The 19,372-nt window shown below is 39.5% G+C and overlaps 1 protein-coding gene and 1 long non-coding RNA gene across 2 annotated transcripts in view; one reads left to right on the top strand and one right to left on the bottom strand.

The window, feature by feature from the left end:
* The first annotated feature begins 6,099 nt into the window (after window positions 1-6,099).
* TECRL (trans-2,3-enoyl-CoA reductase like) overlaps window positions 6,100-19,372 on the top strand; it is a 59,055-nt gene continuing 45,782 nt past the window's right edge. The window contains exon 1 of the mRNA XM_033061309.1: window positions 6,100-6,442. Within this exon, the coding sequence (XP_032917200.1) occupies window positions 6,209-6,442 (234 nt within the window). The 5' untranslated portion in view covers window positions 6,100-6,208. The remainder of the gene's footprint in view (window positions 6,443-19,372) is intronic.
* Window positions 7,520-19,372, bottom strand: part of LOC116997074 — a 322,705-nt gene continuing 310,852 nt past the window's right edge. The window contains exons 18-19 of the long non-coding RNA XR_004418068.1: window positions 16,553-16,636; window positions 7,520-7,803 (exon numbers count right to left, since the gene is read on the bottom strand). This is a non-coding gene — a long non-coding RNA (uncharacterized LOC116997074). The remainder of the gene's footprint in view (window positions 7,804-16,552; window positions 16,637-19,372) is intronic.

The raw sequence follows: 19,372 nt of genomic DNA, 5'->3' as shown, positions 1-19,372 counted from the left end.
GTTACTTGATCTTATCCTGTGAAATTACAATCCATTATCTCATCAGGGTATGTTCTCAGAGGGGATTTTAAAAAATGCTGTCAGTAATACCTGTACTCAGCTGAAATTAAGCGAGGGCATGGAGCAGGCTTCACTGCTGCAAAGTGCAGGGTATCAGCACCTGTCCTTCATTAATCTGCTCAGCCCTTTCTCTTTACACTGTGAGGTGACATGATGACATAAAGCCACAATGAAAGCCATGGAAACCTACTGTCTGCCCATGCTCTGAGCAGTCTCACCCACCTAGACGCTGCCTTGTTTGATAGCTTTGCTGCTGGGCTGAGATTGACAGGAGCTCATCCCAGTGGCTTTCCTCAGGTGAGCAGTGGCACACCAGAGTGCACAAAGCCTGTTGTGAAAAGCTGAAATAAAGCCAGGCATTTGTAAGCCAGTTTCTAACCTCTGTTAATTGAGGTGCCATTTTATTAGGCTGAATTGATGATGCAGTAAGGGGAGTCACACTACATTAAGGCAAATGTATGAAAGCACTTATTGCTACTGAGAGGCAAAAGCAGCTTGAGGACATGCTAAAGGATGAGTGTAATGTTGGAGGGAAAATTCTGCAGGTAAAGGTCAGTGGAGTTTTCCTTAAAAGTGGTTCTTGGAAAAGTTTGGATGACTTTTTTTTGTCTGATTTCTAACACTGCTTTCTAATCTTTGCCTCAAAGAAACAATGGGGAATAAAGAGTTTTGTCTGTGCAAGGACTTAAATATGTAGTGTGTTGATCTCCCTGTCTTTCTGCAATATGCCAAGACTAGCTTAAAAATCATAGACTTTGTTTTGAAATTAAGGGGAAAAAAAATCTTCCTTAAACTTTTGGAAGTAAAGTTTTCAGCTGTTCTTGTGTGTTTGAAAGGCCTACACATTCACCTGAGTGAAAGAGAATGACAGAATATATAAGTTAAGAAAAAAAGACTTTTCACATAGCATTTCACATAGCCATGTATTTCCAGATGCATAGGGGAGAAGATCTCATGCCTCAAATAATGGAATAGCACAATTTCCACTGTTTTCATGCAAACAAGAACCAAAACTTCACAACTGTGAATATTCTATTTATTGTCAGTGACCTTAACAGACTGGTCACTTCTGAAGATTCATTTGGGTCTCTTCATCACCAGGAGCATCTCCTTGGGCTTCTTCCACACTGCAGCCCAGCAGCTGCCTGTTACAATATATCCTGCCCATCATCAGATTTGAGCTCTGTATTAGGCTGCACTTATTTTGGTACAGAAGTAGGTGTGTGTTTGTGTGCTACAGGGGCTGGGGGTGGAAGTTTCACTGTGTACTGCTTGCAGATAGAATTACTATCCTGTATTTCAGCTTTGCTTATTTCCCTGGTGTCTCTTGTGGATGTCTGTGGGGATAGAACAAACACTGGCTTTGGATTTGATTTGCTCTGTGAATTTGCTTCTAATTGGCACCACCCACACCAGAGTTCAAAGTCAATATTTTCAGTTTTCGAAGCCAGAAGGATAAAGCCGGGCTACTACAATGAGATTTTTAACAGCTGGTGGAACATCCTTGGTCTGGTCAGTGGTAAAAGCTCCTGCAGGGACAAGGTGGGCACTGGAGATGCTGGGACCCTGCTCACAAGCTGCTCCTTTGACTCTCCCTTCTCACAGCCTCTGAAGGATGTGGCTTTTGGCTGTGTAATGTTTCCATTGCACAGTTCACAGGGTCAGAAAGGTTGTCATCCTCTGCCAGTAGCTGAAGAGGAGAAACATGGGTGTATATCACTTTTACCCTGTCCCCTAGCTGGTGGGGTTCAGTCCTGACTTCAGCATTATTTAAAATAGCTTTAGGATTTTTTTAGTGTTAGAGTCAGGACAGTCTTCTTCTGTGCCTTTCTCTTGTCCATTACTTATTTAAGAGACTTAGCTTCAAGAGAGAAAATGAAATGACCTGAGTAGTTTTAGTAGGAATGCTGTGGAGCCACTTCTAAGTGGCATTTTTGTGTGCAAACATGTAGAGAGAATGTTTAAAATGTATTTCATGACTTCTAAGGTAGGTATGTGCAGGCAAATAAATGCCAGAGGTTCATACACATTGTTTTTTTAATTTTTTTCCCTAGCAGCCAGGCTCATGCTTAAATTTCTGCAATACTTCAGAGATACATTCTAGTTGTTATTTAATTGTTATGGACACCAGTATCAAACCAAACATTTAAATGCAGTAACCCCCCCAAATAATCTGGTAAATCTATTCCTAAACTCTCTGCCAGATGAAGCCAGGAGCCAGACACACAAATTATTGTCAGTGTTGTTCCAAATGAGTAAATTAGATCAGATTCTTAAATCCTTCCTTGGACAGCTCAATAAAGACACTGGAAAAACAGCTACACTCCTGCCTGGCCCTGAAAACATGAAATCTAAGACTGAAACAGGGAGATGTCAACAGTGGTGGTTAGATCAAGCACAATACCAGGTGTAAGGGCTGTGCAGCTGCTGAAAAAGGTGTGAGGCCAAGGGCCATGTGAACACACTGGCCCAGATCTCTCTCCCCCAGCAAGACAGATGGCAGAATCTCCAAAAATGGCACATTAAGGTAGGAGTGACCTTGCAATCCCTTTGTTTTGGATATCATGATGTGTGGTTCTGAGCCTCATGTGCTTTGGGCGCTGGAGTTTTGCCTCTTGGGGGTAAAGCCTGTGGGAAAGGAATAACCCTGGTCCTGCCAAGCATTCCAAGTGTGTGGGATAAAAAAGTGACATGTGAGGGGCTGCTGACAAGCATCTGGACTGACAGAGGTGACCCTCTGCTGCTGACTTAACAGCTGACATTCTGCAGGCTGAAAGGGGATGACCAGCTCGCTGGGGATGGAGGAGTTCCAAACATAACCAGAGATGAAAAGGATCTTCAGAAGTGCCTTAAGGCCCCAGCTGAGGTCTTTTGAAATCCCTTTGTGCCAGGCTGTCTGCAAAATGCACAGTGCAAGAGAGCCTCACACAGGGATGGCATGTGGAATAGGAAGGGAAAAGCAGGAAAAACAGCAGCTCCCAAATGCCTCCCAGGAAATCAGCGTCATAAGCAGAAACTGAATGCTAAGTCTTGACTTAGTCTGACCAGTGGTTTGTTACCTATTTTGTCATGACCAGCACAGGCTGATGCTTGTTTCCAGATAGTGATTAGAAGGTGCAAAAAATCCTTCGCAGGTGTAAGCTTTTTTTTTCTTTCTGAAAGTATCAGCAACTCTATTAACCAGAGATGGTGGCCAGGCTGTGTGATTTGGGGACAGGTATTCTCTGCCTCTCCAAAAAAGTGCCTTTTGGAAGGATGGCTTAACCAAGTGCCTGCCTGTCTCCAAAACAGCTCATGTGAGCTGAGTGCCAAATGAGGAGAGGAGGCAGAGCCACACTTTGAGAAGAGTGATGCCCATTCTTGCAGCCCCTCAAAAATATCTGCCCCTTATATGGCCTGAACTTCAGTGCGAGTTGAAGCTGTCAGAGATGATTTAATTCTTGCTGAGTGCTCTTTGACTCCTCTCAGAGTCCCAGAATGAAGCTGAGGTCAGGGGCTGGGTGGCTGCTGGCTGCTAGCCCTGGGACAGCTCTGGGGACAGCAGCTTATAGCTGTGTAATGCGGATCAATAAATCTCACCATAGGACTGATCACTTGGACCCATGTGCTGGGACTGAGGTACAATAACTGCATGAGAGGAGATGTGCCTTCTGTCCAGCAATTAATATTTCCCTTCTATGTTCACTTCCACACAGAATGGGCTGGATAACTTCCCATGGAGCTGGAACATCCAAACCCATTGATACCATTTCCAGAAATTGCAGCACTTGTTGCAATAATGGCAAAACCATCACAGCTTTTATTCATCTCCCTTTTAGAGCTTGGGTTATCAGTGGTAACTCAATCCCTGATTATTTTGGTAGAGTAGTTCTCATCCACCTTATATGCAAGCATTGCGTTTGCTGCTGTCTAATCCTAAATTCATAATACAATAGAGGGAGAAAAGGACCAGCCACCTTTATGGAAGCTCTCCTAATTTATGTCAGCAAAGTGTTTGGGTCTGTAAAGATGGTTGTTCATCAAAATATTGAAATTGCAAATTATTAGCTTGCATTGAAAAAAATGGGAGTATATTTTTGTAAGCATTTTCCTGGAATTGGTTCAGATATTCAAGTGTTCATTGGTCAGTAATAAAATTCTGATCATTTAAATGTCTGCAGTAAATCAAAAGCTTTTTTTCTCAGCAGCAGCAGCTCAGATGTTATCCTCTTAAACGTTATAAATATACCCACAGTAATGACTGTAACACCAGTTTCCTTTATATACACAGAAATTAGCCTTCACGATCAATATTATTCTTTATGAGTTTTGAATTGAAATAAATTTAGAAATTTATTAATAGATGCTATTACAGCTCACTTATTCATATAAATCTTACAGCTGAAAGGGGATATTATATCAGTTTGTCTCATCCCTTGTAGAGCAGTTTGTACAGTTTCTTTAGAGTAGCTTGTTCAAATGAGTGTATCTCACACTTGGATTTTAGGACCTGTGTGTTCTGTGGTCTTTAGGTGGCTGTTTTTAGCAAGCCCCTTACAGTAAGACAATAATCTGTCATTCTCCCTGTTGTGACTAGCTTATACCAAAATTTCTGCTTGCTATATTGACTCCACCAAGGTGATGGCTTCTTGAACCCTGTTCATTTAACCTCAGAGACAGGTGAACTTCTTTGATAGGATATAATCTTGTTCAAGTCTAACTGCTTTTTTCCTTTAGATGCTGACTTGCTCTGCACCAATGGCAGGACACTGATTCCAGTATAGTCAAAATTTAATCCTTTTTTTTTGGTAGTAGGGGATGGATATTGTTGTACACCTCCATTCCCCCAGCCAGGATTTTCCATTAACAAATCCAGTGAAGGCATTCCAAAGCTGCATGATTGCATCACCATGCAGTGGGGACTTTTCTCTCAGTCTAAGCTACTTCAAAATTTGTTATGTCATGTGGGCATTAAGCATCTTAACTATGAGTTGGGGTTAGCTCCTTTAGTCAGAACTATGGCTAAAGAACCACTAAGTTTTCTCTAAGTTATAGCAGAATCAAAGACAAGAGACCTATTCTCTTTCCACCCTCACATCCTAGAGTATTATTTGTGTGGTGACTTTTGCCTTGTGGAGGCTTTTCTCCACTTCATTAATTTCCTCAGTGTAACAAACCCATATGATTTTTGTAATAGTGACTGTAGTTTTCCTGAGATTTTACCATGGAGAAATATATTTAGAACTTTCTCTGTGGAAGGAACTGTCTGCAGAAATTCATGGTGTCCTTCTAACACTGTAATCCTAGGCAGCCCAGGGAGAATTTCAGGATGGAAAAGTGCAACTAGTTCTGTACAATCCTATTAAAAAGTCATACATGGAGAAATGAAGTTGCTTCATTGAAAATTTGTTGATTTATCTAGTCTTTATTTTTACCATTAAAGCTGCTTTTGTTTTGTTGCAGACTTGCATTGTAAAAATTTTCATGAAAGAGTAAGAAAATAGTGAAATTATCCAAGCCCTGAATGAATGCCTTTAAGGTTATAATTTCATTCCTTCAGTTGATTTTCCCTGGCAGAACTGTAAGGAAAGCTCTACCCCATTAAATACCAGAAAAACCATAGTGCTAAAGCCGAGCAGATACTTGCAAGTATCCCCTAAATTTTGCTGATGAACTCATGCTATTTTGTTAGTAGATATTTCTAGAATGGATGACATCTGATGATGATTCTAGAACAGGTGACATTTATACCTATTCGTGTGTGTACATGGACATTTTAAACATCTGCCTCAGTAGGTAACAGTGGAATTTACTACATTCATTTCTGGTTGCCCCTCTGGGGCTCTGGAATTTCAGGATCTGGTATCTGCTAATAGGGAATTTCAGGATGTCTTGTTTCAAATGCTGTTTTAAATAAAAGAATAAAAAAAGAAAATAAGAAAGCAGCAGCAGCGACACAGGACATCACGATAGCAGATTAAATATAGACATGGATTACAGAGCCATTGTTTTCACTCCTGCTAAATAAGACAGTACACTTAAAATGGAATGCCACTTGACCTTTTGTGTCTCGTCAGTCTGTGGCTGTATTTAACTGATGCAGGGAGGAAACATTTTCCCCTGGAACTGTCCCCTGCTGATATGACGATCGCTGCTGCTGGGTCACACCATGCTCAAGAGGCAGAATCCCAGCGCTCCAGAACGCAGCAGGGATCTCGCAGCCGATGGAGGAGCTCTGTCCATGTCTCACAATGACTCACGCTCTTTTTTCAACTTATCTCAGCTGGTGCTCTCTGCTGGCCAAATCAAACCATCACCAGCGCTCAAACATTCAAAAATCACGTACTTTGAAGTAGAGATTGTTGATGTGCAAAGCAAGAAGCAGATCTGCATTGTGGACAAGGTGAGTGTGTTATCCCAGCACGCCGGGGCTGTGCTTGGTTCAAACAGTGCCAGTTCAGGGACTCTGTTTTCAGTGTGTTGTGGTCTTGTTCTGCAGTAGAAGTGCTTTCACTCCTGTCTCTGGGAGACACTGAGGATTCCTTGTGAGTCACAAACCTGGGCTGGTCTTCTCCTGGATTTTTACAACTAATCCTGCACTGATTTGTTTTAGATTTCCTGGCAGCATTGTGGACTCAGAGTTGTGTCCTTAGGCTGACTGTGGATACTTAGATTACAGTGTCTGTTTCAGAGCACGGTACTTAAACATTAGTTTCAGAATAGATATTCATTTTTAATACATTTGTAAAGCTTACCATCTCTGCAATGCTATGAGTACTTGCTGGTACCTAAATGTACTCAGCTGCACCCTGCTTCTTAGATTGGACCTGGCAATTTTTAAAATTTTTAAACAAAGGGTCTTATCTAAATGAGGTGTTTTAAGTTTTTGTTTGATTTGTTTGTTTTAATAATGTGACTAAAAAATATTAACTACAGCCAAATTGCATAAGTAGGATGAGAGGACTGGGTAGGATGGAAGCTTATGAACCCATAAATAACAGCTAAAAAATGCTTCATAAATATTTTCATCGCTGTTTTTGTGATTCATTATCCCTTAGTGAAAGAGTTGGTCTCTCATGTGCCATGAAAATGGGAATCCTAATCTATTTTGCCTACGGAATTTTTCAGTAAATTAGTGGAGTTTTGAGACTTACTGTTTTTCTAGAAAAAAAAATTTCCCTTATCCTCATTGGCAACAGCTGGAACAGGTAGATAAGTTTGCTTCAAATGTTTAATTTAATGCCTTTGAAATATGCAGAGTGGAACACTACCAGATTTCCAGTGTTCTTGGTCATTTAAAGGGTGTTTTTGCAATTTGTGTGGCTAGTTAAAGGCAAATGTCTCATTTCTTCATTCTTAATGGGGCAATTTTAAATTTTTTTTTATTTTTAGTTTTTTTATCGAGCCGAAGAGGAGACATGCACAAAATGGTCAAACAAATAGGATGACTATTAGTAACAATTTTGATGGTAGTGCTCACATTGCTTTATTGAGGGATAGTTACACAGTTGTTAGTTTACCTACATACATTTAGAATTAGGTTTTGATCAAAAGAAAGACAAATCTGTTTCTTATCTTGAGCTTTCCTATAATGTCAATAAAAGAAAAGTAGTACAGAACAGCATTAGGCAAAGAGCCAGGTTTTAGGAATCCTTCCATGCTGCATGCTGCTGGGATGATACCAAACCTGTGTTTTAATCTTTATTCTGAATTTTTCTGACCCTGAAGATTTTCCACACCTCTTCCACACCATGGACTCTGCTCCTGTAGCGGTGAAAAGAGAGACACAAGTGGTGATTGTTAAGTACTCTTTATTCAGAGGCAAAATACACACAGAGTAGGAATAACAGCTGGAAGTCTCTGCTCAGAAACAGAAATATATGTTCAGTTTACAAGGCCAGCAGCATGGACTTTTGAAAAAAAATATTTTTGGCACAGTACCAAAGGATTGGTACAAGTATAGTACAAGGCTGAGGTTTCCAAGACTGCCTGAAGAATTTGGTTTCTGAATGCTCATTCACCTAGCTGTTCAAGTCCCTTTATTTGCTGTGATAATCCCTTCCTAAGTCAACCCTGAATGTACAGAAGTTGAGTTCCTTGCTTTCATGAACACTTGTTAGTATTGGTGAATTGAATTTCAGTTGGTTATTAGAGCAAACCAGAAACTGGTGTACTGGATTACGCATAATTTTCTGTTTAATTAAATATAACTGGTACAGGCCCAACATGGCACTTGTAATGCCTGTTTTCTGTTTGTGAGATAGTTATCATTAACTTAATTTCTTGGGTTTGCATGCAATTGCTGCTTGCCAGAATAGGGGAGAATAGGAACTACAGATTTTAAAATGTTTGTATTTAGAGTCTTACTGCATATTGCTAGTGGTTCAGAATATTATGATTTAGCAAATGCATTTATAATATTCTCAATAAATCTAAATTCTCTTAATAAATCTAAAGGGAAAAAATGCATTATAATGGCAGAGAGAAGAACCCTTTCTTTTTCCACCCAGCAGAAGCTCAGGCAGAGTCATTCAATGCTTAATGCTCTGTGCTTAAACACCAGGAGCTGCTTCCAAGAGGTTGAGTTTCCTATGAGATTCTTGCATGTGCCTATGGATCCCATTCAGATTAGTGGGAGCTCTGTAAAGTCTGCAAAATTATGGTACATTTAACTAGTTCTGGTATTTAGCAAGAAATAACTTCCTGTCTTCAATGCAGTATCAGGAATTTATAAAAGGTGTACTTGGGTGTGTTGTCTTGAGAAATCAATTGGCATCAATCCAAAGTTTTGAATCCAGCACAATTAATTCTCTAGATTAATTCTCCATTTGAAAAAGTAAAAATAGCATTATTTCCTTTGGTTTTCTTACCTATCTCACACTTTTGGGAAGGATCAGTCACGTATATTAAGCAGTTATTATAAATTCTTGATTTTTTTTAAGGAACAGAATAAATACATATTTGTTTTTTAAGCCTTCAAAACACATTCACATCATGTTGCAGGCTTTTCCACAACCAGGAAAGGCAGAAAAAAAATACTGAAAGGAAGCAGAGGAAGAGAAAAATCCCAGACATTTTGGTCCCATATCATCTCCTGCAGGAGCTGGGTTTGGAGGAAAATTACCTATCTTGCAAAACTTAAATTCACATGAGTCAGCAACACTGGCAGTTTATTTTGCACATGCATGCTGTGAACATGAAATTCTTTATAGGACTAGCATTTCTTTTATTTAATATTGTCAAGCTGCTCTGAGGACTTTCTCTGCTATGGATATGACATTATGCAAGTAATTCAGCACACATGAGCTTTTCCAGTGAGTTACTTAAAGAATTTAGAAGAGAAATAATAGCAGAGTGAGATATTTCCCCCCAGATTTGCTCTTGAAATTACTTCTGAGGTGATATGCCATGGAGAAGAGGTTCTGATTTTGGGGGATGGGGGGAATCACAAACCAGCTTCATTTTTTTCCCACAGTTTTTCTACAAAATGTCCCCAGACTAAGGGAGGTCTCAAAGTAGGGAAAGTTATTTAAACTTTGGCTACAGCTGTCCTTAAAAGCAGTATGTAAATGCTCAGAGGAGGTGTCTTGGGACTGGGCACTGAAGTTTTGAGGAGGGGTGCAAGCAGCCTCCTTCCCCACACACTGCCCATGACAGGACAAGAATCCAGATGTCTGGGCCAGTTTGCAGGACAGCATCCTGGGTTTCCCTTCCTTTTTCCCCTGCTCCCCAGGGAGACAGACCCAGGAGAGGATGTCTCTGAGCAGAAAGGTTTTTCCCCGAGCAGCCAAAGGACTTACAAGAGCTGGTGCCTGAAAGCCACAATTGGGAAAATTTAGCCAAGAATTTTGGTCCATGTTTTTACAGTCAAGGGATGGTAGGTAAGAGTTGAGTGTCTTGTGGGCCAATCTTCAGCTCTTTAACATGCCCAGCAAGACTGCATTTGTGTGAAGGTATTCTGTAGCTGAAACATGAATCATACAGGTTTCTTGCTTAATAAGTGAGAGAAGTATTTAGCAAGGAATGAATCTTTTCTTTGGCTAGTGTAAAACAGCAGGTGAGCCTAGATGATCAAAAGTCCTTTTTTTACCTCACAGTTTATTAATTTGTCTGGATGAAATTCCTATCTGTGACAAGAGGAAAGCATGTAATTAAAGATTTTTTGTAAGAAATATTTTCAATTAAAAAGCATTACAAAATGTCTAAGGATTTTGGCTTCTGTTTTGCTTCCAAAAAGCCACAGAAAACAGCGGAACATGCAAAAGTCATAAAGTCTTATAAATGAAAGAAAAAAATTTCTTTTTATACTTTTTAACAAATAACCCACTTTTTTTTTTGCCACCCACAACTTATGAAAAATACATGGCTAGTCAAAAACTGTTTTACTCATACTTTGTTCCAAAACCCTGATGTCGGTTGGTTTTAAAGTTATCGATGTGCAGTAATTTGATTTATAAACGCTGTTAAGGCAACTCATAACTGTTTCTTTTATAGCATTCATTGTATAATATTTTTTTCTTCAAATTAACTTGTAGTAAAATGTATTTTCCCACAAACATAGTGCAATGTAATTAACTTTGCATGAGTTGCTTCTAAGGCATAAAGTGTTACACAGTACAGTTTTTACAGAATAAATCACCTCTGGGGAAACCAGCAGAGAAAGCCTTCTCCCATCAAAAGCCTCAAAGCTCAGTATTTTGTACGATTTTGCAAGTTAAGCTGTAAACAGAGGTGCAAACTCAGGTTTTGGCTACTGTGCAGTGACCCCCCCCTTTTTCAGAACATTTCCTAAGGCCTGCAGAGGAGACTTTGCTTCTTCAGCTGGGCAGGAAGAGCCACTTTCCTCGATGTGTTGTGAAGATAACGGAGGCTACTGCTCCTTAAACTCTCCATCCTCTAGCCAGTGCTTCTCCCACCGAAATCTCTTTGTAAAACCCAGTTAGTGATAATTGGACATTTATGGTTCACAGTACGCACTGGAGGAACTTTTAACTCTATGTTTGTGCATTGTAGGCATTGTTTGCTGTGCAATGCCTACAATGAATGTCATGGGAATATTATTATTTTTAGGGAATTAAAACGCCCTTGCATAGACACAAGTCTATGCATCAACCCAGTCACTTGTACACACTCAGCACTTCTTGCAGGTAAATATTACAGTGTGTCTATCACTGCATCTTTTCCCAAAGATGAATTAGGGCTTATTCTGATTGTTCTGAAAGGCCTGTTTTCCTCTGAAGGAGTTAAAAAGTTGTTTTCCTTTTTTTTCCTCTTTTTTCTTTTATTTTTTTTGTTTGTTTGAAAGGCACCCGAAGCAGCAGTGTCTTTGTACCTGCATGCAATGGCTTAACAACATAATGAATTTCTGCTGGCATGTCAGCAAAGCCATTTGCATGCAGAAATGCTGTCTCTGGTATCAGAAATCTCTTGCCTGTAGGTTGCCTCTCTGCCACAGAAAGTGAACAGCCTAGGAGAGCAGTCATCGCTGTCTCTCTTTTGCACAGTCAGCTCTAGCAAACAAAAATAACTTCTCACATCATGGCTTGGAGGTTAGACATACCACATTCATTTTAGGTGAGCAAATGCAGTCATTAAAGTAGGCAGTGAAACTCTGCAAAGGAACTCTTTGCAGTACCAGAACATTGCCTCTAATGTCAGATTCTTCCCATTAGCCTCATTCCAGGGAAGCAAAGTAAAGAAGTCCTTTCCCAGGAAAGAGATTAATATTTTTCATGGCCATTTTAAGTATTTTTCCCCCTAAATATTTCACTTCTAATATTTCACTTCAGAGGACTATATATTCTTCTCTGCAGAGGAAAAGCAGAACCTGTGACCATCCACAGGGGTCTCATTTCATGCAGAGGATTTTTATCATAATTTTTCTCATTCAAGCAATCTATCATTAATGGTGTTCCACCTCTGATGCCAGAGATGCCAAAAAGGGCTGAACAACCAGCTGTGTCCAAGTAGGGGGCTTCCAAAGTGAGAGATGGATGCTGAGTCCCACACAGCAGCAATTCCCACAGCAAAATGGCTGAAGGAGCACAGACACAAAAATAGCTGGGTGTAGGCTCATTGCTGTGGAAACCCTCCTTTTTTACTTCCTTCTGGAAGGAGGATTTCAGGGTGTCTTGTGTCTTTCACTGTGTTTTCACAGCATCTAACACAATGGGCATCTGGTCCCTGCTGGGGGGCACTGAGAAAAAATACATTTATAAAATCTATGTCTTTTCTTACCTGTAAGAATTGAATCTTATGCCCAGCCCACAGTGCTGGAAGTGATGACAGTAGTATTTTCTTCCTCAGTTATTACTTATACTTGGTAAAGTAGGTAAACATATTCAAATTCTGTTGTAGCAATGCATGACACTTATTTCTTCCTGCTCTGCTAGAAATCCACATAATTTTAATGTCAATATAGCTGCAGATGGTTTCAGATGAAAAGAGGCAACTATACATATTACTTTTTGCTTGCTGTGAGATGGCTTTTTAAATGGAATACCTGGAGAAATGGCTTTTGATTTTTCTAGAAGAGAGAGACTGGGGAGGGGAGAAGCTGGTAACTTCAGGGCATTTAGCATTTGCAAAGGGATAATTTAAGAATTACAGAAGCTGCAACAGATGACTAATGCTTCAACTGATACTAATCAAAGCTTAGAAGGGCCTTTAAATGACAGATTTTATACGACTCTTATTTTAGACAAAAAGAAGCCGAAGCCTGGGGGAAGAAATAAAGAAGCAAATATAATAAATATTCAAAAAAATAAAAGTTGCATTCAAAGTTCAGCAAAAACAAGAATGAATTTGTGAGACACTGGTGGTGCTCCAACTCTCCCTGAACATTCTGGCCAGCAGCGAGAGCCAGCTCTGCCACCAGAGCAGTGAATATTGCCAAAATTGTATCTGCAGAGACAGATTCCCAGCCAGTGTGAAAATGCCCTCTTTCCCACCAAAGTTGTGACATTTTACCCCAGCCACACATTTGCCTTATTGCATCAGAGATAATTCAGAGATTATTGCAAATTATAAATGTACCAGAGCAATACAAAACCACGGGGAGCAGTCGGTGTTTTATTAGTCTAATAGTTAACAGCACAGCCCAAGATGGAAAGTTAGGGGCATAATGGCATCTCTTATAGGTGTTATTAGCATTAAAATAATCCTGCATATGATTTATTGCTCCCTCAGAACATGCTTCAGGTTCTCTCTGAAATCTGATGTGTGATTCTTCACAAAACACCTGAGCCATGTAGGCATGGCTCTGTAAATACTCACCAGTATATGTTAATGCTGTCATTATATTCTGCAATTTTGGATTTTAAAAAGTCCTTAAAATGCAAGCTTTTCTTCCTTAACAGCTACATTTCTTGTGCTTCAAAAGAACAAATTGTGGCAGTCAGAGAACCTCTACCAGAAGTACAGCGAGCCTCTCTTCATTGCACTTGGTGTTGAATAATGAAGAGTACTTGGATTTCAAACAGATCTGATGCTGCCTGGTTGTTCTCATATATCACTCTCATTTCCCATTCATTTCTGCTGCTTCTCAGCTTCCAATTTCCCTCCATGGACCTGCTTTACTAGCCCTGCTACTCATAGAATCACTTGTTTTGCCAAAATACATTCTTCTGGGAACTTTCTTTTGAATTGGTTGGTCTTCTGGCTTTTTTTTTTTTTTAACTTCATGCAGTCCCTCAGATAGATTGTGACCATCTTGTGCTAAATATTGGTTGAGTTTCTTGGATGCACTACTTGATTTTTAATTTTAGCAGCGTGTGTAGATATAAAAAAGCAAACAAAAATCTATACAGCCATTTGATAGAAAAGGGAAGACAAATTCAGAGGTTCCACAGGTAAGACATATGTTTTATGTGTGCTAGAATTGGCAATCAAAATCCCCAAAAACTCCCCTAAACAACACCCTAAGCCTCACTTTCTTCCTGAGAGGTAGGGGTCAAATTTATTATTCTTTATTATTTATACTTTATTCAAGAAAGCAGCACTATATTTAGTTATAATAAAATATTATAATTTTAAAAAGTTTATTTTAGTATTTGTGGCTCGTATTACTTTATTTTTTGTCAACTATTTTGTTTTTAAGTGCATATCCCAAATGTTGTTTTCTTTGAAAATGACAGTGAAAAAAAAAGAGTCTTGAATTTTTGATGAGGTAGAATTTGGGAAAGATTGCATTACAAATTAGTTTTGAAATATTTCAATCTGTTATGATACAATAAATATTTCAAGTTCAATTTATTTTACAACTTAATAGTGCATTTATTTGCATATTACTTCCTATTGGGTTATTTTCAATGACATGAAAGCAATGTGTTATATTATTTTGCACTATCATGATAGATGTGTCATAAAATAAAGCAGAAGTAATGAAAGTTCCATACAGATGAGAAATAAAAAGTAATGAATATAACACAACAAAATTAATTCCCAGCATGTGCCAGAAGCATATTTTTTTATAAATTTCTATTCCACTTTAAAAATTTGAAGTCAACACAAATTTACACATCCAGGGTTTTGCCAGAAAAGTTCCATTTTCCTGGTAGAAAAGTGTTGTGACAGAGGCTTCCTGACAGGTTCTGCTGAGATGGACAATAACCTTACTCAGCTCCCCTTAATCAAAGGTCAGAGGGCATGGGGATGTACCAATCTAGTCAGATTTGCTCAGAAATAGGTGTGTATGTTGAATTATGCACACCTTCTCTATGCTAATGAACTGCATTCTCTTTACGTCCACTCTTATCCTTAGCAGAGAGAGAAAAAGCTTTTTTTGGTGTCTGACACTTTTTCAGGCAATTTCTTGCAAAGAGAGAGGATTTATTTTTTTTAAATAGAAATACCCAGCTAGCAGTACAAAAACAATGAATCATCTTTAGAGGCAAACTTGGCTGGTGTAAATTGACATGACTGCACGCAGCAAGCATGTGGTTATGTGTATTCTTAGCTAATTTGGCCCATAATCACTGGAAATATTAGTCAGTCAGATTATGTCATATGCCAAGGTTCATGTGACCAGATAATAAATAATCTGGAAGATTGCTCAGTGAGACAGCCTCTGCTTACGTATGTGTGCTGGAAACTACCTCAGCTCAAACCGCAATTTGGAATATTTGCTGCTTCTGGAAAGGCTGGATTGAGGTCAGAGCCAGCTGTTTGGGAGCCACTTCACTGCAGTCTCCTGAGTAAAATGCTGGATTCTAGATAAAGCCTCTGTGTAGTTGCTGACAGCACTTGTCTATATGTAGACAAGTGCTCTACTCTGCCATTTCCATGGTGAGCTCATTTATTTATATCTCTTTGGGCATGACCAGCACACTGGTTCACCAAGAGTGGGATACACTGGGAAAGGTTAAAGCAAAACAGTGCCCAATTTTTAATTCTGACTTTGAAAACTGAAAGAGCCAATCTGATCTATAAGTCAAATTAATAAAACACAGAGATCAGCTACAACAGGTGTTTTTTAAATTAACTTTCTGTGGAATGCTGCTGGTTTCTTATAATACAGCATTGTCCCAAAACAAGACAGGGTGCAAAAGCAGTAATGATGAACTATTTGTTGAGTGCTGAATTTGGAAATTACCTGGCTTTCCCATTAGCTGGTTATCTGTTTTGCAGCCAGATCCTCAGCTGGAATAAACTGATGTCACCCTTCTGAACAAATTTACCCTGGCTGAAGATGGGGCAGTGGTTAATGAGCCACTGGAGTGGCAGAATTTTCGAATTTCTGCCATTATGGAAAATGCCTGTTACAAAGTAGGTAACTCAGCAGTGCTGAGGTACTGACATGTCACAGAGAGAAAAAAGTATTCAGAGGGAAATGTTAAATGAAAGGATACTTATTTGCTGAAATTCTATTATTCAAATTCTTATTGATATTCTGCTGACCTCTGACCCCTACAACAATTCTATAGTGCGAGAACTGTGTGATGCAATTACATACAGATCACCAGATCTGGCATAATTCCTTGACTTATAAATGTGAAAGAGGTATGAAAGTGGATAACTATCTGATTAGCTTGCACTCACAAAAGGCAGTATTAAGTTCCCTCAATATCTTCCATTTAGTCCTCTTCCTTCAGTCATAGCATAAAATACTAATATGGTATTTTAAATCTTAAAAATAAATGTGATGCTTTGTGCACTGGTGTCTGAAGGAAGAATAGAACTGGTATGGATGACCCAGGAGGTCCTTTAATTTTTGAATTCCTGTAAATGAAAAGTTGCCTCAAATGGAAAAGTAAGTTTTCTGGCTGTGAAAGTACAGGAAAACCAGGATCTGACATTTTGAAATCATACTTTTCTGAATGAAAAGTGTAATGACTCTAACCCACTGCTGTAAAATATGCATTTATTCATAACATAAAAAAAAATTAGTCTTGAACCTTACACATGATAGTCACTTATTGGAAAGTTGACTACACTTTAAATCAGGTGTTAGACTACAAGTGAAGAAGTTGTAGGGAAAAAGTGGCTTGACCACCAGACTGTAGAAGATACATACCAAATAAGAGCAGAAATCTGTCTTGCTTTATACAAACTAAGGGCGGTCTCTCAGTCTGCTTTGCCTTTGCATATTTGTAAAGTGCTGAAATAGAGGAAAGAAAGGGTCATAACACTTTCAGACATAATTCAAAAGAATGAAAGGAGAGTAAGACTAATAATTACAGTGAAATATTCCAGGGTGTTTTATTCAGTTAGCACAAAGGGTAATAAGAGCAGATGCTTTTCCAGTCCTTACAATTCCTTATCTTGTATTGATGTACAATGAAAAGAACAAAAGATAATTAATGGTCTACGAAGAGGAAACTCTTAGTAGTAAGCTGGTGTCTCAGCATCCATCTTCTCATTGATCAATATTAGAAACTATAACTTCATTGGTTGTTTTATGAGGTCTTTAAAAAAGGACACAGAATTATCAAGATCATAAAAAAATGTATTTCATTCTTTTGTGGCTATAGCCTCATTATTGTGCCCGGGGAAGGACGCTGTGATCCTTCCATGTCACAGCCCATTCTGAAGGGGGAAGGTGTTTGTGTTATTTTTCAGCCCGTGTAGTTTGTCTCAGGTGGGAGGAAGGGTCCTTCTCAAAGGCAGCTGGCTCCCCAGCTTGGGTGTAGGCAGGCACAGCAGGGTCCTGCTGATGAGCTCTGCCTCGCCCAGGGATGTACAGACCACGGCCCTCCAGCTGCTGCCAGCTGTGTGAGCACTGGCTCTGGAGTGAGGAGTGGTGTGCAGGGCTGCTCATCACCCCCCAGGGCAAAATCAGGGTCCTGGGCTGCAGCAGGACACTGCCACCCCTTCATAGCTTTTAAACACCCAAGGCATGTGGGTGGTTGTGGGAAATAGGAAAGTTCTAAAACTCTCAGAAAGCTGCATGAAAGCAAATCTCAGGATGGAGAAATGCAAGAATGCTGAAGATGCAAGGACAAGAAACAATAGGGCTGTGAGCTGTGTAGAGATAAACCTCAGGAAAATATGTTAAGGAAAATAGTAGAAATATGTAAGCGTAATAATGAAGCTTTATCCATTGTTTTAAGCTATTACAAGCAAGCATTGTTCAAAGCAAGAGGTACATGTAAGTATACTAATTGGCTAGAACAAATACTTGTCAACTTTTAATATTATGCTAGAACTAGAAAGTTGGTAAAAGACTTTGTAACAAAGAGAACTTTGCTGTTGTAAGCAGCTGGAGCTGTTTCTACCTCCCTTGCTTGGCTCTGTAAAATGACGCTGATAACTGTGATGGGGTAAAGGCTTAGAGCTGCATTGTGCACATAGATACACGTAAATATAAGATAAGCTAAAAAAATATCCCAGGAACCCAACAGGTGATTCCACAAGTAGGCCTAAATCATGAGCTTGGATTAATTTTTTAAGTAGCTGAAGTTAGGTGGTATGAATCCCGTTGCTGCCATAGCAGGATTTGGAGGGGGGAAAGCACTGATTGTCTCAGGATGAAAAAAGGGAGAGGGATGTAAAGGCAGAGTTGCTAACAAGAGCTGGACTAGACATTTTGAACAGATTGAGAGCAGCTCTGCCCTGAAGTCAAAACACACTCAGGAGAGCTGGAGCTGGAACCTGGGCTCTGTTTTGAGCAAGCACTGTTCTGTAAGTGTGCTAAGCTTTACAGTTTTTCAGCTTTCTTTTCCTCAATCGGTTGATCAGCTCTCCAGAGCATGGCTTGGCCTGAGCTGCTCTATCCCAGAACCCATCACAGTGAGGTGCTGATCTGTAGGGATGTAGGTCCTGCAGCAGTGTGGCTTATACTGCATTTAGAAAGCCAGCTCATTCTCCATCAAGCTGGAAAAGACCATCCTTCAGCTGGCAATGAGTACCTGCACATCTGCTCTGTGCTAGGACACATGACAGATTTTGGTCTGCAGCCTTGCATACTGAATAGGTGCTGCCAGCTAACAGTGCTTGCACCCATATCTGGTGGATTCTGGGCTCCAGGCCTCACAGGTGTGAGATTATAAAGTGTGAGAAAGCAATTCCAGACATTTTTAGAGGTTACAAGAATATAACCCCCAGCTCCAGTGTTCAAATCCATAGAGGTTACACACATGACAAGAAAAATACATGAAGACTATGGGAGATGTGCTGTTCTACTGGGTGTTGCATGGAATGGCACAAGTGCAATAAACACAGATAAAATATTTTCTTTCTTTTTTGAACCAAGAAAGATAAAATGGCTTCTTCTATTTTTTCGTGTAGCTACGAAGAAAAGGGTCTCCAAGGGCAGTGCCTTTTGCCTGGCCTAGCACTGTTCAGCATGGTTTGGGTCAACATGAATGTTGGAGACAGAGAAAGGTTAATCCTCTGTTTCAAGTAGCCTGGGTATTGATTTGGGTGGAGTTGGCATTGCTTAGCAGCCACATAGGAGGCAAGTCAGGGTTTAAGTGGAGTTTCATTTACAGCAGTTTCTGTAAATGCCCAGTAAAACCTTCTGTAAATGTAGAAAATAAAGTGTTCTCATCTAAATCCAAGAAAAATCTTAGAAAAGATCTGTACTTTACTACCTTTTAGCACAGGCGTCATTTTACATCTTTAGATCACTGAAATCTGTATTGAGCTCTCTGCCTGTTCATAGCACTGGAAGCAAGTTGGGTTACTCATTAATACTAATATATATTCTATATTTGTGTAGGGTGTCAAGTTACATAAGAGTAAACTTTTCTTTCTGTACTAATTTGTTGCTTTAGAGTCAGCAATTTTATTTTGTTGCATCAGTATTTCTCCAAACTCAGTCTTTTCAACAAAACAACCTATGTTAAGGTGCTAAATGATCTCTACTAGGAGAATTTCTTAGTTCTTCTCTATT

The sequence above is a fragment of the Catharus ustulatus genome, chromosome 5 (genome assembly GCF_009819885.2).
Source record: "Catharus ustulatus isolate bCatUst1 chromosome 5, bCatUst1.pri.v2, whole genome shotgun sequence".
Lineage (NCBI taxonomy): Eukaryota > Metazoa > Chordata > Aves > Passeriformes > Turdidae > Catharus > Catharus ustulatus.
The sequence above is the reverse complement of the archived record's forward strand: the minus strand, read 5'-3'. Positions and strand labels throughout refer to the sequence as shown.